Source organism: Erythrolamprus reginae, chromosome 4, assembly GCF_031021105.1.
Source record: "Erythrolamprus reginae isolate rEryReg1 chromosome 4, rEryReg1.hap1, whole genome shotgun sequence".
Lineage (NCBI taxonomy): Eukaryota > Metazoa > Chordata > Lepidosauria > Squamata > Dipsadidae > Erythrolamprus > Erythrolamprus reginae.
In genome coordinates this window covers 96,166,714-96,190,612 of record NC_091953.1, presented here as the reverse complement: position 1 = coordinate 96,190,612, position 23,899 = coordinate 96,166,714, and the positions used below count along the sequence as shown (strand labels likewise).

The 23,899-nt window shown below is 44.1% G+C and overlaps 1 protein-coding gene across 6 annotated transcripts in view; it reads right to left on the bottom strand.

Moving 5' to 3' along the window:
* The window catches only part of UBE3A (ubiquitin protein ligase E3A), a 75,209-nt gene that overhangs the window by 11,770 nt on the left and 39,540 nt on the right, over nt 1-23,899 (bottom strand). For all 6 annotated transcript variants that reach the window (XM_070750998.1, XM_070751001.1, XM_070750999.1 and 3 more), the window contains 2 exons: nt 3,715-4,025; nt 1,229-2,487 (listed from right to left, as the gene is read on the bottom strand). In XM_070750998.1, the coding sequence (XP_070607099.1) occupies nt 1,229-2,487; nt 3,715-4,025 (1,570 nt within the window). The remainder of the gene's footprint in view (nt 1-1,228; nt 2,488-3,714; nt 4,026-23,899) is intronic.

The following is a 23,899-nucleotide window of genomic DNA, read 5'->3' as shown; positions in this document are numbered from 1 at the left end:
TTGTAACTTTGAACGGTCACTAAATGAAGTGTTGTTTGAGGACTACTTGTATGCTCCAAGAAACCCAATGAATTTCAGGATACTGTATACCCAATTAGTCTAAAGAATAACATATCACAATCACATATTAAAATATCAATAAGCAAATACTTCTTTCTTTTGCATATTCTACTATTGGTGTCTTTCTCCTTTTCCATGAATGTACCATTTAAAAGGAATGTAGTTTTCTCTGGGAAAAGGAATTCTCTTAAGAATCTTGATTTCAACACAGTCTAATGAATAATGGCTAGATATGACTTGGATGGAAACCAACATAATAGGTGACAATAAACAATTTAGCCCAAGTTAAGCTTAAACAGACAATTGTTAACACAGTATCAGCACTTTCTGTTTAAGCGTATTCAATCCATATTTTCAGAGAAGCAACTGTATTACTAGATTACAAACTGGAAAAAAACTTAAAAAAAAATTATATAAGAATTTAAAAAATGAAAATCAGCTATGTCAAACAGCATGTACTTAAACAATTAAAATTTAAGGACACCATCAGACTAATAACTGGCTATAACGCTATCTGGTGTGTAAATAATTTTTTAAGGTGCATATCATTTTGAACAATATTCATGATTTAACAAAACTGCAGCATTTGCTCAATATTAAAAAAGGCACTAACTGGAAAAAAAATCCTCTGAAAAAAAGATAATAACTTCCGAAATTGAAAAATACATTTTCCACCCACCCCCCTTTTTTTCAGATCCATATTAATCTCTGTATCATTGTCCATGGATACATCAATATGATTAGGTTATCATGATACTATGTATCATAAATATATTCCAAACTTAACTTTAAAAAGATGTACGTAGTGCAATGATTTCATCGTAAAGTCAACTTCAAAATGTTTAAATTTTGTTGGAATAATTATATTTGGAATGAAAAAAACAAAATAGAGACATTCATAGCTAATTGCTTTGGTCAAAGAAAAGGTATCAACATTTTTTTTTTGGTTAAATTTGAATACTGTTTTATACTTAAAGAAATCAAGCCTAATATCATTCCACCACACCAAAACCTTTGTTCTTTGGTCAGAACAGATCTAGTGTGTAAATATTTTTTTTTAAGTGCATGTCATTTTGAATATGTCCAGAAGACCCCAAAGAACAAAACATTAAGGCTCCTAATTATTTTTAAAAACAGCAATAGATGTTTTATATATCAAGTCACTTACCCGAACAAGTGCATCATCTATGATGTGATCACGTCTGACTTTGAGTCGCAAATAAGGGTTTAACTGCTGGCCTTGAACTAAACTGTAAAGGACAGTTATACGACGTTCACTGTACATACGGATTCTGTTGTCATAATATAATCCCAGGTTCTTGGTAACGGCATTCAGTATAAAGGGGCATGTCATAAAGGAGAATTTATTTTCTGTTTCTACCTTGAAAAATGTATAATCTTTGTCCATTTCTAGAACATCATTCAGCGGTTCATTGATAAACTCTTCGAAGGGGATAAGTGGCTTTCGGCAATCTATAGTTTTTACGCCAAGTTCAGTTTCCAGAGGGTCCACCCGAGGTCCTTTTTTATTTCTTCTTTCTTCACCCAGGAGTTCTTGTAGAGTTAATTCACTAGATTCTGGGATAGGCTCTTCATCCTCCTCTTCGTTGTGATCTGTGTCTATATCTCCTCCTACTACATTTGCATAGTAAACCATTTTTAAGCACTTTGAAGCAGCAACAATAGCATCATCATCATTCACTAAGTTACGACTATTGAATTCATTGCTTATGACTTTGTAGGTTATAAGCTGCTGAAAAGTTTCCATCATTCGTCGAATCTGGTCTGCGCTATACTTTGACCATAGTCTGACCAATTTTGCTTGAGCTGCAAGGGGCAGCTTACTCATTGCTTTGCAAAACAACGGTAGTGCCATTTCCAGATACTCAGGACTATGAAGATTACCATTTTCCATAACAATAATAAACAAGTTGAGATAGTTAGGATCTCGAGAGTACACATTATGATAAGTCAAGTCACATTCAACATTGGGTGACAAGTACACAAGTGCATTTAAAAAGGCAGTTTCTATCTTTTCATTAGAAAGTAATCTATTGTAGACCCGTCTGATTGCATCGATATCTACTGATACTTCCTCTGGGCCTAATTTTTGTAGATTGTTATCCCCCTGTGCACTGTCGCCCATTCTTGATGACGAAGAGGATGATGACGGTGCAACTGAATCTTCTTCCATGGCAGAAGAACATGCAGCCTTTTCTTTTTCATCTTCATCTTTATCTTCATCTTTTCCTTGTAAAGACTTCAATTCTTCCTTGGTATGCTGCTTGGCTTTTCGAAAACTCTGTACCAAGGCCTCAGCACTAGAAAATACTCTCCCAATGACACGGATTAAGGGAGAATAGTCTTCTTTTTCTCTACATAGTTCAAGAATTTCATAAACTTTTTCTTCTGTTAAAAAAGTCACATCTAGATATTTAAAAACAAAACCAAAAATATTATTGAAGTCAAGTTAAATACATTTACATAGAAGGCATTAAAAGAATTACTATTTACAACCTTCAGTAGTAATTAACATGCTCTGCAATCTGAACACACAACTTATTTTCCTACCTACAGAAACTGTATACCTCACATCTACTAATTAATTTAACCCTTTACAAACTTTTAAAAGTACAATATTCGGGTTCTAAATTCTGAATAGAGGAATAAATGATCCCAACCTGATGTGTACATATATTTTTAAACTTATGTTGTTCGGGGAGGGGGGGGGGTTGTGCGTGTTAACATAAAAAACATAACCAATATTTCTAATGGTTAGTTTTAAGTTATGGATAATCCTTGATTTATGATTATAATTGAGCCAGGAATTATGATAATTAATTGTGGTGACTGTAGAGTACGTCATCATGTGACCTCACCCAACCTTAGAACTGCATCCTGACTTAATTCTAGATTCTTCAGCCTAGCGCTATAGTTTCCCTCCTGCCGCTGGCCAGATTTCATCCTACACAGAATGAAATAAATATGTCAAGCTGCACTTTTGCTCTCAAAGAAGCTGGGTAAAAAACCCTCCATTTTCATTCAGCCTCCCTGACAGCAAAAATGCTACTTGCCAGAGATTCCACCCTGTTTGGGGTGAGATTTCTCTCTAGAATAGCATTTTTGGTCTGAAAGAGGCAGCAAAACCAATATTTGCTGGAAACTTGAGTCTGTTAGATAGCCTTTTTGGACTTAAGAAGGCTGGCTGAAAAAGATTTATCCAAAAATCCAAGCAGAAATCCAATCTTGGATGGATCTTTATTCATCAAGCCTCTGGCAGCCTGTTGATACCTTCCCTGTTGACTTTCTAGGGAAGCCACAAGAAAGATTACAATGGTGATCACATGATCGCAGAGCGTTTGATGACATTTCATATGGACAAACACATCGCCAAGCATCCAGATAATAATCATGTGACTGCAAGACTGCTGCAGAATCCACAAATCCAAATGGAGATTGTGAATCCCTTTGTTCAGTGCCATTGCAATGTCGAACAGTTGCTGAATGAATAATCATTGAGTGAAGACTATCTGTATTACGATATATAAGCATTACGATATATAAGCAGGATAATAAGTTGCTCCCTTGTATGATACAATGCAGACTATACAAAGTTGTATCCAATGTTGCATCCTTGCTGAACATTCTGCTTACCTTTAAAGTCATCTCTTGGACCTTGCATTTCCTTCTTGTTCATTTTTCTGTCACTGCAGGCGTTATTGTGGGCACCTTTGGAATTATTTTCTAAGTAAGCTGAGCTTGTTCCTTTCTTGGAGGGATGAGGATCACAGAGTTTTGCATTAATCTTATAAAGGTCGAGGGCTTTAATGGCTGCTGCATTATTATCCATACGCAGAAAAGTTGGAGAGGAAGCACAAAATTCATTCGTGCAGGCTTCATTTCCACAACCCTCAGTTAACTGATGGTAATAGCGTTCTATTAGATGCTTTGCAGCTGCTCGCTTCCTGTACCAAACATTCAAACAGTAAGTACAAGGATTAGTATGGCTTGCATATACAACCTCATTCAATTGGTAAGCAAAGCACAGATTAGTAAAGCTCTCAAGTAATCTCTCTCTGTTTAAGAGATCTAGAATTGTAAGATGCATCTATTAAATAAAATAAAATGTAATTTTATGTTTAATTCTGTATAGCTTTGTCTAAGTTTTTTTTAAAAATATATAAAATGTTTTAAGAAAGCAGTATTCTTTAGACAAGGCTTAATTAAACAATTCATTTCAGTTGGCTGACAGTCGAGGTGACTGGGACCCGTACTTGTCCATCTGTCTGGGAAGAATTTGATCTGGTGACACCTGATGAAGTGGACAAGGCCTTTGGAGCTGTGAGTTCCGCCACCTGTCTACTGGACCCATGTCCCTCCTGGCTGGTCTTGGCCAGCAGGGAGGTGACACAGGGCTGGGTCCAGAAGATTGTCAACGCCTCCTTGGGGAGGAGGTCCTCTCCGGCTTCTTACAAGGAGGCACTTGTGCGCCCCCTCCTCAAGAAAACCCTCCTATTTGGACCGGGAATCACTGCTCACAGTCAATCATGCCCTAATCACCTTGATGTTCAACTACTGTAATGCTCTCTACATGGGGCTACCTTTGAAAAGTGTTCGGAAACTTCAGATCGTGCAGAATGCAGCTGCGAGAGCAATCATGGGGTTCCCTAGGTATGCCCATGTTACACCAACACTCTGCAGTCTGCATTGTTGCCGATCAGTTTCCGGTCACAATTCAAAGTGTTGGTTATGACCTATAAAGCCCTCCATGGCATTGGACCAGAATATCTCCGGGACCTCCTTCTGCCGCACGAATCCCAGCGACCAGTTAGGTCCCACAAAGTTGGTCTTCTCCGGGTCCCGTCGACTAAACAATGTCATCTGGCGGGACCCAGGGGAAGAGCCTTCTCTGTGGCGGCTGCGACCCTCTGGAACCAGCTCCCCCCAGAGATTAGGATTGCTCCCGTCCTCCTTGCCTTTTGTAAACTTCTTAAAACCTACCTCTGCCGTTAGGCATGGGGGAACTGAGACATCTCCTCCTGGCCTATATAATTTATGCATGGTATATTTGTGTGTATGTTTGTTTTTAAATAAGGTTTTTTTTAGAGACTTTTTAATATTAGATTTGTGATATATTATTCGTATTATTGTTGTTGTGAGCCACCCCGAGTCTGTGGAGAGGGGCGGCATACAAATCTAACAAACAAACAACAAACAAACAAAAATCTAAGAAAGAAATCCTTAAACCAAGGCCTAAGCACTGTGACAGGAAAGTAACTGTCTTCATTGTATGGGATTTTAGTTAAAACCATGTAAAAATGAAATGAAATAATCTTCTTTTTGGAATCAGTTCATAGCAGTTTATTTCTGCAGGTTGCCTAGACTATGGAAAAACAGATATGCGGGACAGAAATCCAACCCATCAATCAATGCAAGTTAAGCGCAACCTCTAGCCAGAAAACAACACATATCCTTGGTACAGGTAGTTGACTTAAGACCAGGTGGTAGAGGGTCGGAATATTCCGGTCCTGCTGGGGAGAGGCAGATATGGCAGGGGCCACAGAGCTAGCCGTTCCAGGGGAACGAGAGATCGTTGCTTAATAACGATCCCTTGTTCCGGCTCTGTGAACCCAATCCTGGGTGCTGGGGATGAGTGTAATTCTGGCCCTGGGCTCAAGCTGCTGCTACTCAATGCCAGGTTGGTGGTAAATAAAGCTCTCCTCATCCGGGATCTGATCCTGGATGAGGAGGCCGACCTGGCATGTGTTACTGAAACCTGACTGGGCCCAGAGGGAGGAGTTCCTCTCTCTGAAATTTGCCCAGCCGGGTTTCAGATATGGCATCAGCCTTGACCCCAGGGAAGGGGGGGAGGAGTGGCTATTATAGCCAGGGAGAGCCTTGGCTTGCGTAGACTCGTTGCTCCAGAGATTGCGGGCTGCGAGTCCCTCCTGGTGAAGTTGGACTTAGGGGTCCAGGTGGGCTTGTTTCTCACGTACCTGCCTCCCAGCTGCGTGTCACAAGCCCTGCCTGTGCTACTCGAGGAGGTAGCCGGGTTGGCGGTGGGGTTCCCCAGACTTATTGTCTTGGGGGACTTTAACCTGCCGTCGCTCAGTGAAACCTCTGGACTGGCACAGGAGTTCATGGCCACCATGACAGCCATGGACCTGACCCAAGTAGTACAGGGTCCGACTCATGAGGGGGGGCATGCACCCGACATGGTATTCCTCTCTGAGCAACTGAGTAATGGTCTGAGACTAAGGGGCTTAGAAGTGTTGCCTTTGTCATGGTCAGACCATTTTCTACTGCGGCTTGACTTCCTGGCTCCAATCCTTCCCCGCAGGGAGGCGGAACCGATTAAGCTGTTCCGCCCCAGACGCCTGATGGATCCAGAGGGCTTTCAGAAGGCGCTTGGGGTTATTCCAGATACACTCGTACACAGTTCGGCAGAGTCTCTGGCTGAGGCCTGGAACAAGGCTGCAGCGGAGGCTCTTGACCGAATTGCGCCGTTGCGACCTCTCCGCGGCACTAGACCCCGTAGAGCAGTGTTTCCCAACCTTTTTTGAGCCACGGCACATTATTCATATTTTCAAAATCCTGGGGAACACTGAACGGGGGGGGGGGGGGGGGGGCGCGCGGGGGGGGGGCTAAAGAAAAGTTTGGACAAAAAAAAAATCTCTTCCTCCATTTCACTCTATTTCTCCCTCTCTCTTTCTCTCTCTCTTCCTTCCTTTCTTTCTCTCTCTCCATCCCTCTTTCTTTCTTTCTCTCTTTTTTGCTCTTTCTCTCTCCCTCCTTCCCTCCCTCTATGTCTTTCTCTCTCCCTTACTCTCTCTGCCTCTCTTGCTATCTCTTTCATTCTCTCTCTTTCTATCTCTCTTGCTATGTCTTTCTTTCTCTCTCTCTCTCTTTCTCTCTCTCTCTGTCTCTCTTTCTATCTCTTTCTCTCTCTCTCTTTCTCTGTCTCTCTTGCTATCTCTTTCTTTCTCTCTCTCTGTCTCTTTCTCTATCCCTTTCTCTCTCTTTCTCTGTCTCTCTGTCTCTCTTGCTATCTCTTTCTCTCTCTCTTGCTATCTCTTTCTTTTTCTCTCTCTTTCTTGCTATGTCTCTCTTTCTCTCTCTCTCTGTCTGCCTCCCTCTTTCCTTTCTATCTCTTTTCTTTCTATCTATCTCTCCCTCCCTCTTTCCTTTTTATCTTTCTCTCCGTCTCTCAGCGGCGGCAAAGAAGAAGGAAGGCACGCTGCAGAGGGCACCGAGGACAAGAGCGCTCGCTCTCTCCCTCGCCCTCTGACTTCCCTCCCTCACTGCTGAAGGGACGAGCGTGAGGGGTTTTTTGCTTTTTTTTTTCCTTCCCCCACCTCACGGGAAAGAGAGAGAGAGAAAGAGCAGCAAACTACGGGATGCGGCAAAGGACTCCTTGCCAACCCAAAAAGGGGTGGGGGTGGCAAAGGCAAAGTCTGGGAGGCGGGGAAGGGAAGAGCGGGAGACCCCCAGACAGAACGGCTGAGGGGAAGGAAAGACAGAAGGAGGGAGGGATTGAGAAGCGAAGCCAGGGAGGGCTGAGAGAAAAGGGGAGCGGCGCGCGCGCGAGAGGGGGGCGGGCATTACTGAAACGAACGGAGAAAGCCCTCTCTCGCAGCGAAAGCGCTCCCAGCCAGGGGGCTGCGAGAGAGGGCTTTCTCCGTTCGTTTCAGTAATGCCCGCCCCCCCTCTCGCGCGCGCGCCGCTCCCCTTTTCTCTCAGCCCTCCCTGGCTTCGCTTCTCAATCCCTCCCTCCTTCTGTCTTTCCTTCCCCTCAGCCGTTCTGTCTGGGGGTCTCCCGCTCTTCCCTTCCCCGCCCCGTCCCTCTCGCAGCCCCCTGGCTGGGAGCGCTTTTGTCCCGAGGAGCTGAAGCCGCAGCCACCGCGAGAGAAGTCGCGCCCCAAGGCAGGGGGCGGCAGACGAGGAGAGGGGGCAGATCGGGCGGGGAGCGTCACGGCACACCTGACCATGTCTCGCGGCACACCAGTGTGCCGCGGCACACCGGTTGGGAAACGCTGCCGTAGAGCTCCATGGTTCAACGAGGAGCTCCGGGAGTTGAAACGCCAGAAGAGACGTCTAGAGAAGCGATGGAGGAAGAGTAAGTCCGAATCCGATCGAACACTTGTAAGAGCACATGTTAAGACTTACAAAGTGGCGCGCAAGGCGGCAAGATGCGCGTATCATTCCGCCTTGATTGCATCAGCGGAATCCCGCCCGGCCGCTCTGTTTAGGGTGACCCGCTCCCTTCTTAATCAGGGGGGAGTTGGGGAGCCCTTGCAGAGTAGTGCCGAGGATTTTAACACGTTTTTCGCTGATAAAATCGCTCGGATCCGAGCGGACCTCGACTCCAATTGGAATACAGAGTCGACTGACAACGAGTCAGTTGAGGTGACTGGGGCACGTACTTGTCCACCTGTCTGGGAAGAGTTTGATCTGGTGACACCTGATGAAGTGGACAAGGCCATTGGAGCTGTGGGTTCCGCCACCTGTTTACTGGATCTGTGTCCCTCCTGGCTGGTTTCGGCCAGCAGGGAGGTGACACGGAGCTGGGTCCAGGAGATTGTCAACGCTTCTTTGGGGAGGGGGTCCTTCCCGGATCCCTACAAGGAAGCACTTGTGTGCCCCCTCCTCAAGAAGCCTTCCCTGGACCCAGCCATTCTCAACAACTATCGACCAGTCTCCAACCTTCCCTTTATGGGGAAGGTTGTTGAGAAGGTGGTGGCGCTCCAGCTCCAGCGGTCCTTGGAAGAAGCCGATTATCTAGGTCCTCAGCAGTCAGGATTCAGGCCCGGCTACAGCACGGAAACTGCTTTGGTCGCGCTGATGGATGATCTCTGGCGGGCCCGGGACAGGGGTTTATCCTCTGTCCTGGTGCTTCTTGACCTCTCAGCGGCTTTCGATACCATCGACCATGGTATCCTTCTGCGCCGGCTGGAGGGGTTGGGAGTGGGAGGCACTGTCCTTCAGTGGTTCTCTTCCTACCTCTCTGGTCGGTCGCAGTCGGTGTTAGTGGGGGGTCAGAGGTCGACCTCTAGGTCTCTCCCTTGTGGGGTGCCTCAGGGGTCGGTCCTCTCCCCCCTACTATTTAATATCTACATGAAATCGCTGGGTGAGATCATCCAAGGGCATGGGGTGAGGTATCATCAGTATGCAGATGATACCCAGCTTTACATCTCCACCCCTTGTCCAGTCGGCGAAGCAGTGGAAGTGATGTGCCGGTGCCTGGAGGCTGTTGGGGTCTGGATGGGTGTCAACAGACTCAAGCTCAACCCGGATAAGACGGAGTGGCTGTGGGTTTTGCCTCCCAAGGACAATTCCATCTGTCCGTCCATCACCCTGGGGGGGGGGAGTCACTAACCCCCTCAGAGAGGGTTCGCAACTTGGGCGTCCTCCTCGATCCACAGCTCACATTAGAGAAACATCTTTCAGCTGTGGCGAGGGGGCCGTTTGCCCAGGTTCGCCTGGTGCACCAGTTGCGGCCCTATTTGGACCGGGAGTCACTGCTCAGTCACTCATGCCCTAATCACCTCGAGGCTCGACTACTGTAATGCTCTCTACATGGGGCTACCTTTGAAAAATGTTCGGAAACTTCAGATCGTGCAGAATGCAGCTGCGAGAGCTATCATGGGCTTTCCTAAATTTGCCCATGTCACACCAACACTCCGCAGTCTGCATTGGTTGCCGATCAGTTTCCGGTCACAATTCAAAGTGTTGGTTATGACCTATAAAGCCCTTCATGGCACTGGACCAGAATATCTCCGGGACCGCCTTCTGCCGCACGAATCCCAGCGACCAGTTAGGTCCCACAGAGTTGGCCTTCTCCGGGTCCCGTCAACTAAACAATGTCGTTTGGCGGGACCCAGGGGAAGAGCCTTCTCTGTGGCGGCCCCGACCCTTTGGAACCAACTCCCCCCAGATATCAGAGTTGCCCCCACCCTCCTAGCCTTTCATAAGCTCTTTAAAACCCACCTCTGTCGTCAGGCATGGGGGAATTGACATGTTCCTTCCCCCTAGGCTTATAAAATTTATGCGTGGTACGCTCGTGTGTGTGATTGGTTTTAACTTGTGGTGGTTTTTTAAATTAATTTAAATATTGGATTTGTCTTACATTGTATTGCTATTGCTGTTAGCCACCCCGAGTCTGCGGAGAGGGGCGGCATACAAATCTGATTAAACTTAAACTTAAATTAAACAATTGAGCCCAAAATTTATGTTGTAAAGTGAGACAATTGCTGTGACTTTTATCTGATTTTTTAAACCTGGGGTTGCTTTAATTGTTGTAAGTGTGAAAAAGTGTCATAAGGCACTTTACAGTGACACTTTAACTTCGGACAGTCACTAAATGAACTGTTGGAAGTCAAGGACTACCTGTACATGTAACAGAAACTAAGGTATATAAAAAGAAGTCATATAAAAAGAAGTCATAGGCATAACTCCTTTTCTGGAGTTATGATCAAGCTCAGAATCAAAATGGCGTATTTTGTTCCATGTTGTTTCTCCAATGCTTCATATGCCCATAATGGGTTTACAAACATATTCTAAGCCAGACTTAGGCATTTTACCAGCTCCAGGTCACATCCAGTCCTTTGGTTGTCCCTGTTTGGCTAACGTTACATAAATTGGAAATTAAAAATAAATATAAATAATGTACAGAATACAACTGTGTTGCTTTTACTTCAAAGGGAATTACTATTTTCTCCTCCAATAAGTAGGTGTGTGTCTACCTACATGCATGCCTATACACCTTCACACACCCATTGGTTCAACCATCCACAATTCCAGTTTCTCGTGCGACCCTTTCCAATTGATATATGTGCCCACTGATGTTCTAAAACCATGGAAATTTGAAGAATCCATTTACCAATAAAAAAGTTGGCACAAATTTAATTTCTGCTGTCTGTGGATGGGACATCTTGAACAAAGGAGGTAAAGAGGCATTGGTCTTAGCTGATACACTCTATCTCACAGCCATGCAAAGGTTAATTCCATCTATTATTTAATCAGGATTGAGTCTGCAAGTAAATGACACGTCTCCTCACTCTGTGACTTCCATTTTTTTTGACAAAGACATTAAAACAGGAGATGTGGTGCTTCTGTTGCTGAGAAAACCCCTAAGGGCAAAGCCATCCGTCATCTGGGCGGGGATGGATGCTCTCTCCATGGCCAAGATGGAGCGTATCAGGCAAGATCATCAACCCATCTCCATTTTCGTGGAGACAGCATACATGCAAGGGATATAACAAAGTTGTCTGTCCTAGTGGGAGGGTGCGGCCAGGTCTTGCAATTACTGGTCTGAGTGAACGCACTGAAGAACTCATCGATCAAATGCCATCTCCACCAAAGCATACGAGAGGGGCGGCATACAAATCTAATAAATAAATATGAGTCCAGCTTCTAATGGCGTATGAATGGAGAAGGCAAAGACCATGTAGACATCCCACAGACCTCCTTCAGAGAAGCTTGAGTCGCTGAAGCTGCCAAAGTAGCTGCACTCCTAGTAGAATAGGCGATGATGTGTCGAGGCGGAGGCAAGGCCTGAGCCTCATAGGCCGTGGTGATACAGGTCCTAATCCAATGGCCCACAGTGGAGGAGGAAATCTTGGAATCCATCAAAGAATGTTGAAAGGAGACAAAAAGAGATTCAGCACTACAAAATGAAGTAGGAGCAAGGTAAATCTTGAGTGTTCTATGAACATCCAGTGTATGATACCTCTATTCGAGGTAATGAACTGGGCAAGGATGAAAGTTTGGAAGAACTGACTCCTGGGCGCTGTGGTACCAGGAGTTAATCTTGGGAACAAAGGTAGAATCCAGATGCAAGACCACTCCTGGTGGAACACAGAGATCAGAATGAATGGCCAGCTCAGCCAACTCCAAAATTCTATGAGCTGACATAACTGCCACCAAGAAACGTTATCCCACATGAAATAGCAATGAACCAAAGGAGGTCACAGGTTGGTTGCCCATCAAAAAAATTACTGAATTACTGGATGTTGTGACAATGAATCCTTGGCGCTGCAAGTTAGGATAAAGCTGCCACCTGCCGGTGAAAAGTGTTGGGAGCGTGACCTCTGTTCATGCCAGCCTGAAGGAACTCTAAGACTTGGTTGACAGAGGCTTCCAAAGGATGACAGCCTTGTGTAACACACCCAAAACAAAAGCCTTCTCAGTAGCGTCATAAATCTGGTTGGGGAATCTCTGTGAGAGTCCTGGAAAGTCCTGATGACATCATCTGGAAGATTGCCTTCTCTCAGCAAGTGCTGCTCAATCGAACAGTTAGATGAAACCAATAGGGTTCTGGGTGAACTAGTACCCCTTAACTGAGATTGACCCTGCTCCAGGGAATGGTTCATGGCCTGGTCATCGACAGATTGATGAAGTCCATGTACTAGGGGTGCCTGGACCAATGAGATGCCACAAGGAGAAGGTCCGCCCTCACCTCCAGAAGCTTCCAAAGAACTCTGGAAATGAGGGGAAGAGAGGGAAAGGTGTACAGCAGACCAGGAGGCCAAGGGCTGCCAAGGCAATAATCCTCTCTGTGCCGGGTTTCAGGAAGTAGGAGAAGTGAGGTAGCTGCATCTTGTCCTGGGTGGTGAAGAGGTCCACCGAGGGAAGGCCAAACCTGTCTAAAATCTCCTTGAATAGCGATGGTTGCAGGCACCACTCTGCATGGTCCATTGTGCACTGGCTAAGCCAGTCCACCTGTAAGTTTGCAGCTTCAGAGATGTGGTCCGCTCAAATGGATGCAAGATTGCTCTCTGCCCACAGGTCAAGCTGGAACGTCTTCTCCTTGACAGCCTTGGAATGAGTGTCCCCAGTTTGTTGACATGAGCCTTCACTGCAACATTATCAGTCAGAACGTGGCAACTGGACATCACCACACAAAATTTCTTGAGAGCCAAATGAATCGCCTAAAATTCTAGCCAGTTGATGTTGTGGAACAAATCATTCTGGGATCAATGACCATGAGCCATGTATGACAGGAGATAAGCCCCCCAACTTGATAGGCTGGCGTCTGTTGTCATGACCAGAGGATGCGCTCCTGGAACAAACTGCCATTGGAGATGGCTGCCGAAGTCCATTACTGCAGCAAATGAAGCACCTCAATTGGGACTAGAACCTGTAGGGGAGGCATAGTGGTACCCGCTCGTTGAAACGAAAGCAGGAACCACTGCAGACATCTTGAGTGGAGCTGAGTCCATGGTACGATGGAAATGCAGGAAATCATCTTTCCCAGAAGTTGGGAAAGAAAAGGCAGCATCGCAAAGTAATCCTGATGGGCAGTCATCGCCATGTACCTGAGACTGGATTAGTGCTCCTGGGATAGGAATACCCTGGACTAAACCATGTCGATGATTGCCCCCAGGTGCTGGATACGAGTGGTGGAAATCAGATGACTCTTGGCCCTTTTGATGGAAAAAAAATGTATTCCTGGAGGACGCAAATGGTTGTTTCCAAGTCTCTGGCCACCTGTGCTTGAGAGGCTGACAGGATCAGAATGTCGTTGAGGTAAAACTTAATGTGAATGGGAAGTGAGCGCAGATGATTTACCAGTTCTGCCATCAGCTGGCAGAATACCAATGGAGCAGAGGAGAGTCTGAATGACAGAGCCTGAAACTGGTAATGCTGCCCTGTGTAATAAAAACAAAGGTACTGTTTATGGGTGAGGACAATAGGCACGTGGAGGTAAGTTTCCATCAGATCCACTGATGTGAGGAAATTGCCCTTCAAGACGGTGTCAAGGATGGACTGCAGGGAATGCATTTTAAACTATCGGTAAACAATGTGACAGTTCAAGTTCTTAAGATCCAGAATCACCCTCCAGTCTCCTGAGGATTTTTGGATGATAAAAAGAAGCTAATAGAATCCCTGGCCCTGTTGCTCCTCTGGTACTGGTTGGACTGTGTAAATTTCAAGCAAGCAAATGTTTTATAGCCGAATTCATGACGACCCTCTTGGACTTATTCCTACATAAAGGGCATGGAATGAAAATCTTTGAAGGGGAAGAAACTCTAGGGGGAGGCTTGCTGTCTCCCTGACCCAGGTGTCCTTAGTACTCTCCTCTTATTGGTTGGCAAAAAAGAATAGCCTACCACCAAAGGGCAGAGCAGAAGCCCCTGCTGAATTAACATTTGAAAGGGCGACCCCTCCCCCCCAGAAGGATCATCTGGAAGGATACCTGGAGGCTGCTTGCCCTGAGTCTGGCCCTGCCTGTGAGGAAAAGCTTGTTGGTAGCGCTGGAACTGAAAATCACCTTCCTGCCCTCGAAAGGACAAGGACCGATAGTAAGGAACAAGCCAAGGTTCAGATCTGCAAGAAATGTCTCAGGATTTTATGAGAAGAGGCTCCAAAGCCTCTCCAAATAAGGAAGAACTAGAAAAGGGAGCCGAAGCCAAATGCCATTTGTTAAAGGCATTGACCTGCCACTACCAGAACCAAAGTAGACATCTAGAAGCGTTGCCCAAAAAATGGGTGACATGGAGCATGGCATCAGCTGAGAATTACAAGGCAGCCATAACCTTGTTGAGATCATGATGCGACCTAATGTCATCTGCTGGGAGTCTAGCCTGTAGTTACTGGAGCCAAAGCAATGAAGCTCTGTTAAAAAAGGAGGCAGACATGGAAGCCTTGACCACCCAAGCACTGGCTAAATGGCCCTTGACCTGCAATTGTTTGGCTCCCTTGTCCTCAGGCTTCAAGGCCTCCTCTGGGACCCCAGTGGTAACCAAACAGGAAGCCAGTGCTGCCACTGGACCATCAAGAGACAGAATCTGGAGGATATTAGAAAGGCCAGACTCCATGCTGTAAAAGCGTTTCTCAATGCTATTGGGATTGGGGCCTGAACCTGACAACGACTGCCACTGAACCAGAGCAAGAAATATTTTGGGAGCTGGAATCTCCTCTATTTCAACCACAAGTTCCACAAAGAGTGTGTCAGCTGGATTAAACGACCCTGATTCTAAAGGAGAAGAACCAGGTTCAGATCCCAACCGGGTGGTGGCTTTGGCTTTGTAAAGCAAGGATTGAAAAAGTTGAGGATGAAACAATCCCACAATTGAAAGGTCATCAGGCAGAAGGCCCTCATCCTCAGACAAATCAAACTCCCTAATTTCGCCCTCTTCACCTAGAGCCAGCCCACTCAGATGAAGAGTGGAACAAGGCCTCCTTTCTAAATTGGTCTTTCTGTCCATACTAGGAAGGACCTGGCCATGCTCCTGTCACCTGGGGGAACCCGGTCTTTTGTAAGAACCTTGGTATAGACCTCAGCAATACCCTGTTTAATAGCCTCAGCCATCCATTCTCTCATACTGGCCTGGACAGAAGGCTCAAATTGTTCCCCAGAACAAATTCTTGCAGTGGTTGGAGTGAAGGTGCCCTTTGCTCTAGAACTTCTATTGTAATGCATCTGAGCCCTCTGTTGTAATGAGGACCTTGGATGCGGGTACAAGGCTCAATCATCCCTCCCACTGTTGTTAGGCAAATCTAAAGTAAGCTGCCTCAAGATTTCAGGGTAATGCAATATCTTGGATAGGAGGGGGAGAGGTCTGGATGTCCACTAGGTTGTGAGAAGAAGCCATTTGGACCTTAGTATTACCTTCTCAATAGCTTTATGCCTACTCTGGGCCTGCTTGTCTGCCCTCTTGGAAGATCTATGGGAGTGGCCTTATCAAGATGCCCCAGATGTTGCCCTCTTCTTGGAGGCCCTAGTGGTGGCTCCAGAATGACTGTGGCCACTTGAAGTGGAAGGAGACAAATCCTATCTCAGAATGGTTGTCCTGAAAGAAGTGCATCTGCCATCTTGATTTACTCCACGTGGCACAGGCAAACAAGGTCTGAAAGGCATCAAAAATAAAAATGAGGGCAGAAGGAGGGGGAAGGAGAGGCTATGAGCCAGCTGCAGACCTAGGGAGAGGCTAAATGAGCTGCGAAGAGTATTCAACAGGCAGGCTAATCCCGTTCTTGCAAGCACGTATGTAAACTCCATTCACAAGGCAAAAAACAAAACAAAAACAAAATGGCGGCAATAAAATAGTATGTCTCTCTCACTTCCAATGCCTATAGCTGTGGAGCTAAGCTTGTGTGCTACCCGAAAAACAGCTGATCAGAACAGACTCACCACTCCAAGGTTAATCTGGCTTCAGAGCACCTGCAGAGAGTTTCCAGGGAGCCTCACACGCTGTGGAGCCAAAACCCGTGGGAGGAAGGCTGAGTCAGCAGCAAACAAGTGGCTAGCTCACCCCCTTCAGCTCATTAAAGGATCAGCGTGGCGGAGGAGCCCTTTCTGCACGCTATCCTGCTAAGACTACCAGCTGGTAGCCTAGCCACTGTCAGAGCGGTCTTTGGCAGTGTCAGGCAAGCCCTTCTTGCCAGCATAAAGCAGCAAACACTCTGAGCAAAAAGAAAATTTCCCTTAAAGTTACAGATACAAAAAAAAAGCAACAAGTATAGGAGCTCTTGAAATCCATGTCTATGTCCAAGGATTGACCGAGTCTTAAAAGTGGAGGTCACAGAGTGAGGAGACTTGCAGATCAGTCCTAATTAGATAATAACGGAGTTAACCCTTGTATGAATGCTGTCTCCACCGCTGTTTTGTGGAGACCCTGGCATAAATTGGAGATCACAGATGAACCTGAACATTTAGATTCATTGTTAACTGTTACCTACCAAGGCATTAGTTATTCCACCTTAATATTTGTAATTATTATTCTTGGGCACTCATTAAAGTAATGTAAAGTCCAGTCCAGGGCCAGGTAAAAAGAATCTGAAGTAATCTAAAATTGCATGAAAGATAACCGGTGGAAATCATTTACAGTATATGTGCATTATAGATAAGCTTGCTATGATGCTGAGCTGTCATGTTGTTAAATATGAGTGCACACCACAATTTACATTGTAAAGAAGTCTCAAGCATGTATGCATAATTTTACTACTGTAAAATGGGCTATGCTGAAGTGACTCAATTATTGCTGCTTCATTACTCTAATGAAATATAGTAAAGAGGTGGATTCCCAAAAGGGAGGGAGTGCATTCCAGACTCCAGAGAAGTAAGAGGCAACTCAGTACAAATATTGTGTATGAGAGAAAGACCAGTGATGGTGAACCTATGGCATGGGTGCCATAGGTGGCACGCGGAGCCATATCTGCTGGCACGCGAGCCGTTGCCCTAGCTCAGTTCCAATGTGCATGTGTGTGCCGGCCAGCTGATTTTTGTCTCAGACAGAGGCTCTGGGAGGGTGCTTTTGGCTTCCAGGGAACCACCGGGGAGGATGTGGCAGGGTGTTTTTACCCTCCCCCGGATCCAGGGATGCCTTTGGAGCTTCGGGTTGGGTGAAACACGAGCCTACTGGGTCCACCAGAAGTTGGGAAACAAGCCATTTCCAGCTTCCAGAGAGCCTCTGGGAGGTGGGGGGAGCTGTTTTTGCTCTCCTCAGGCATTGAATTATGGGTGTGCGTACCTGTGCATGTGCGATAGCATGCGTGCACACTTTTTTGGCATCTGAGGAAAAAATGGTTCACCATCATTGGGGTAAACAGTCCCTCCATAATAGTTCATGTGGTATATTGTAGATGTGGACAGTCTTGAATCTGGCAAGATTTTGTCCATTGGTATAAAAACAAAACTCAGCTTGGGGAAAAAATCATGCCATTCTTGGTTTGGGGCCTGACAAATTAGTGGATTCAAATTTGTGACTATTTGTGCAGATCTTCATGCCAAAAAAAGATAAAAACAACACTACCCACCACACTTAGCATTTGCTGTCACTGCTTGCTATGGGGATATTAATTTTGCATAAACATTGTCTTGGCCAAAATGTCTGTAGGTTTGGTGAGAGTTAGCAGTCAACAACTGAAGTAAATTCCATTTCTATAGTAAAAGTGGTCTAGGATGAACAAGTGTTTTTTACATCCCCATTATTCTCCATTTCAGAACACTGGAAAGGTTTTTAACATTTGTTCTAGCAGTCTGTGTTCTAACGAAAAAGGTTGCAGTAGAAAGTTCTAAGTACCGTATTTTTCGGTGTATAAGACGCACCTTTTTATCTCAAAACCTGGGAGTGTCTTATACAACTGCACAGTGCAGTTGGGAGACAGCGGCAACGGTGAAATTAGATAGCTGATTCTGCCTGAGAAAGAGCTGCCGCTGCCATTCTTTCCTGAAGTGGTCAACAGCGGCTTTCTCGTAGTCCAGTGATGGTGGTGGCATTACGGCTTCTCACATGGTTTGGTGGTGGCGGCCAGTGGCGGCGGCTGGCTTCCACCGCAGCCGCCCAAACATGGGAAAGCTGCCATTGCTGCTGCATCACAGGAAAGCCACAACTGCTGCTGTTGGCAACTTCTGCGGCCAGAAGCCTCAGCCGGCGTCAGCTGCTTCAATGCCCCTGGCTTTGGGGCCTACCGGCGTTTTTTTCTTGTTACCGAAGCCCGGCGGCTGCAGCTGCAAACTTGACTTCCTCCTTGCCTCGCCCCTTCCTGTATTGCAAATGTTCCATCTGTTTGGGGAGGGGGCGAACTCTCGGGACTGGCTCTTTGCCTGGAGTGTCGGGGTGTGAGGCAGCAACACCTGGGGGGGCAGCCGAGCTTCTCTCCCGCCCTCCAATATTACACAACAAAATTGTGCCTGCCTGCTTTAGCAAGTAGATATGCCAGTGTTTGGGGTGTTTTTTAAAATCGTTTTTCCGCCGTGAGGACCACAAACATCCACATGCTTTTTTGCATGCTTTGACAATAAACACTGCCTGAATTAAAAATTAAAAAGCAAACCGGGAGAGGAGATACGTAAGGGAGAGAAAAAGCAGGGGAGCTGGAATCCAAAACAGTTGGTCCTTGGAATTTTGTGAAACCCTGAGCTCTTTTTAAATATTTGTATTTTTTTCTTGGACGTTTCCGTGTTGTTTGGAGGTTGGGGAGAGGAATTTGAAGTCCCTTTTTCCCATAAACAGATGAGATACAAGAGTTGGAACAAAGTGATGCAGGGGGAATAAAAAAGAGATGAGTGTGTGTGTGAGATAGTAGCAGAGATGTGTACAACCATCGTGCAATGGAGGAGGGAAGGGAAGGAGGTCGTTTTCACAACTTTCTCCTATGGCTAATTGGCATATTCTCTCCTCTTCAAATAAAGGGTCGAGTAACAGAATAAAAAGAGGATTCTGCCATTTTGATGGGTTTTTTTAAAAATAAGGATTTTGTGGCTTGAGTGATTTATGATAGTTTCCTTATTACGGGCAGCGAGAACTCAAGCTTTATCAGTATGTGTGTGTGCAGCGAAGTCCTCCCTGGCTCATTGCTTTCCTCACGCCCTTGGGTTTTCTATTCACTCAACCTTCCTTTCCCTTCCTCTTCTCCTCACCCTTCTACTTTCTTTAACTTTCTCTCCCTCTTCCTTCCCTATCCTCTCGCCACCCTCTATTTCCTCCTACCTTTCTACTTCCTCTCCTCCAGTTGGCCTACTGGGCTGGTTTTCGCCCTCCCCAGGCTTCAAGAGGCTTTCTTGAAGGCTGGCGAGTGAAAACAGCCAAAAAGGCCAAAAATCAGCTGGCCAGTGCACACATGGGAGCTGGAGCTGACATAGGGCAACGCCTTGCGTGCCCTCAGACATGACTGTGTATGCCACCTGTGGCACACTTACCTTAGGTTCACCATTACTACCTTATACCTTGTAAATGATCATCAAAACATGGTTTCGATACTGTTTTGTAATTGTAGCTTCTTAAAATCTCTAAACTACTCAGTTTGAATTTAAATTTAAGTTAATTAAAATAAAAGTGGACAAGAAGCAGACCTACGTCTTTAAAAACAAATATGCTCCAATCACATACAATATTAACTAAGGAACATTTGATTTTAAGAGTATACGGAATGATTGGGTACAAGTATTAATCCTATGGTGATATACCTGATCACTCCCCTAAATGCATTAATGCTTGTGCTTGTCCCAGGATAAAGATACTGGCAGAAGATGGTGAGGGGGAACTAAAGTAGTAAACTAGAGATAATAGGATTATGCAATCTGATGTTTCTTAGATGTTTTAGACTATGCCTCCCTCAGAATGAATAATAGAACTCATGGGACTTTCATCTGCTAATATTTCTTTAAACTAGGTTGCCTATTTTATTCCCAACTGGGCCAGACTTAGATGTAAAGACAACTGTCCTCTATATATCCAGATTTTTAGTACTGTGTTTTATTTAAAATGACAGAGAGGTTAGTATGTAACAAGATTGGTATTGAGAGACTGGGATACAAGAATAATTAAATGCTTTGATTTAAACAGCTTTTTTACCTTAATCAGATGGGCTTGCCTTAGCTGGTTATGTTACTAGCCCAGCTTAATAGGATACTATGCAGGAGAGTAAGTTTCAAATTTGCCTATAATTAGACACATTTCTTAAGTTAAACAAAAATACTATTTAGATTGATCCAATTCAACTTTCAAGAAGAAAAGAATTGTAAATCCCTTAAATAGGAGAGGTTCAAACATTTATAAAAATAATTTCTCAATATGCAAAAAATATTAATACTTTAAATCAGTTTCATTGACTAAAAAATATTTCAGAGCCACCACATGCAGAGGCTTATATCAACTTTATACAATGAGAGTTTACATGCGAGGAAATACTAAAGAAGAATATTAGGTAATTTATAGCATGCCAAAAGTTCATATGGTAAATAAAAAAGGAGAATTATCAATCTTTAAGACTGGCAAGATCTTTCCCAAATTTTTGTGGCATAGAAACTATGGATTCCCCCCAAAAAACCAAAGAACTAAATTGAATTCAGTTACAGTTCTTAGATAGATCTATTTTTTTATACTACTTTTATGACTCCTGACAGTTAACATAAAGTATAAAAATATTGAAACAACAGAATAACAAAGAACGAAAATGAAAAATGAAAACAAAATAACATAAGCAAGGAAACAATCTAAATCGCATAGAGTTAGGTTAGCTTTGTTTTATATTTATTTTTTTTCTATTACAGTTGCAACTCTAAGGTATCATTTTACAGTAACAGTACTGTATTACAGTTAAGTTTGTTTCCAGACAGAATTCAAAAGTAAACCTGGAATTTGGAATTTATTCAGGTAAAAAATGTGGACTATTTTTGCAAAAAGCCAGACAAAATCTGAGGTCTTCTGTTCAGGTTTTGCTAAGGGTGATTTCTCTTTTATTGTATATCTAGAGAGAGATACTACATGTTTTTCTTTTTCCTACTATGGTTTAGTCATGCTTATGAAATGTGTTTGTTATGTGTGCACGTGCCTTCAAGTCATTGACTCCTGGCAACTTCCTGGACCCTGCAGTTTTCTTGGAAAGATTTCAGAATGGTCTGACACTGGGCCTTTCCTAGGGCTATGAGTAACTGGCCCAAGGTCATACAGCTGGCTTTGTGCTTAAGAGGTGAGGGTGCAGGGGTAGGAACGAGAACTCAGGCTCTCAGTACCTTAGCCAATACATTAAACTGAGTTTTGTATAGCATGATTATTTGTGTAGACCATCTTCTTTGTTCACCTCCAGATACTGTATGTATGTATGTATGTATGTATGTATGTATGTATGTATGTATGTATGTATGCGTGTGTGTGTGTGTGTGTACAGACTAACACAGTGTATTTTTGGAAAGTATAAGATGCACCGGAGTATAAGATGCACCTAGATTTTAGAGGTGAAAAACAAGGAAAGAAGATTATGAACCAAATGGTATAGTAATATATTATTTAATAAAATACCAGTGTAGCAGAATACTTTTTACAACCATGTACACTTTTTACAAACTTCAAATTTGACAGCTTTACGACTTGTGGACTTCAACTCCCAGAAGTCCTCCTTCCTTTGTGTGTGTATAAGATACAAATATATTTAATGAACTTTATTTTTGGTGATATTTAAGCAAGATTTTTCTTGGTTTCTATTCTGTCTCTGTTCTTGATTTCTAAACTTGAGTTTGTTTTAAGGATTTAGTGGAATGCGTTATTTTATGTTAGTATATAAGACAGGGGTCCCCAAAGATTATAACTTTAAGACTTGTAGATTTTAACTCTCAGAATTCTTCAGTGAGCTCTGCTGGCTGCAGAATTCTGGGAATTGAAGTCCACAAGTCTTAAAGTGCCAAGTTTAAAGACCTCTGATGTAAGGGAATACACTGCTTCTCAAAGGCAGGATGCTAGAATGACAAGCGGGCCTTTGAGATCCAAATGCTTCCATAGAATGGGATAAGTTCATGACCTTTGTTGCAGCTCCTGTGAGGGACCTGAAAGATGGCTTCAAATGGGTGTCCTCCTGGGCAAAGATGATATCTTTTCAACCTAATCTTTTCAACCTGGAAACAAACACCTTGGTGCTTCAGACACGAGTGTGATGCGATGTTTGTTTATGAGCCATTCTATGTGCAGAATAGCTGGTTTAAGATGATTTGTGCCCGTAATGATGTATGTTTCTGTGATGCTTGGTTCTACGTTGAGAATCAAGGAGATACACGACAAATGATGTCTATGAATTGGCTAAAAAGAGTCTGAAAATTCCTCACTTGTTCTACATGGATGATTTAAAATTCTTTGGAAAAACAAAAGCTGAATTGAGCTCACTGCTGAAAAGCACTGAGGAGTTTAGAGGTGACACTGAAACGCAATGGCATTGACAAATGTGCAATGATACCCAAAGATACATGGACATTTATCAGATCTAATTTATTAGATCTGAATATTCTGACCTTGCAAAAAACAACTGTCTATATACTCAGATGTTACCTTAACAGCTCTTAAAGGGTCCTTGGTTAGGATTTGTACTGTAAAGTTTTGAACCTATAAAGGACTTGAACTGTAAAGTCAGAATCAAATTGAAGATTAAATCAATAACAGGTACCATTCCAAAAAGATCTTGGATGGCACTTAGAAAATATGCACATTGACAAAATTTCCTTCTGACAATTAAAAAATGCCACATTGCTTGGGTCTGCACGTGCAGTAAATTACAGTGATACATTACAACAAATCCCAAATTCTTGAGAAGAACATGATGTGCAGAAAGTGTTGGGGCCCATCATCAGCCTGTGTAGCCAGGGCCTTTGGAACCTCCAGCATCTCTTGGCAGTGTAGAGAAAGGAGGGACTACTCCATTCCTGAATGCAAGAAGGTTTACTGCGGAGAAGGTCTCCTCGGGAGTAAGGTTGGAGGCTGACTGGCCACTCTCTTAGTCTATTTAAAAAGAGTTGATGCAGCTTAGAAGCTGCAGGGACCAAACTTTGATCCCTGACTTGTTTTGCTTTCTTTGGTCGGCTTGGATTATCAAGGACTAATTTCTTTGAACTTTGCCAACTCTCGGAAACTCAGTAAGTTAACCAGACTCCCTTGTGCTTCATTGTTTTTGACCTCCTTGAAATGATACCAGCTAGTAATAAAGCTTAATTACTAGCTGGTTGCTTGCTAGCACAAGCCTGTAAATTGGTGGGGAAAGATCAAAAGCAACATGAGAAAATATTATTTTAATGAAAGAGTAGTAGATCCTTGGAACAAACTTCCAGCAGACATGGTAGATAAATCCACAGTAACTGAATTTAAACATGCCTGGGATAAACATATCCATCCTAAGATAAAATACAGAAAATAGTATAAGGGCAGACTAGATGGACCATGAGCTCTTTTTCTGCCGTCAGACTTCTATGTTTCTATGGTGTGTGCCTTTTGTTTAGTACTAAGGTTTATTAGTAGCCTTTGTTGCTTTTGTTCCATTAAAGAAGTGTGTATAGACTGTTGTATGTTTACTGGGGACAGAACAGGAAGGCCAACACCAGCTAAAGAACTGGTAGCTGTAATTTCACATTGTT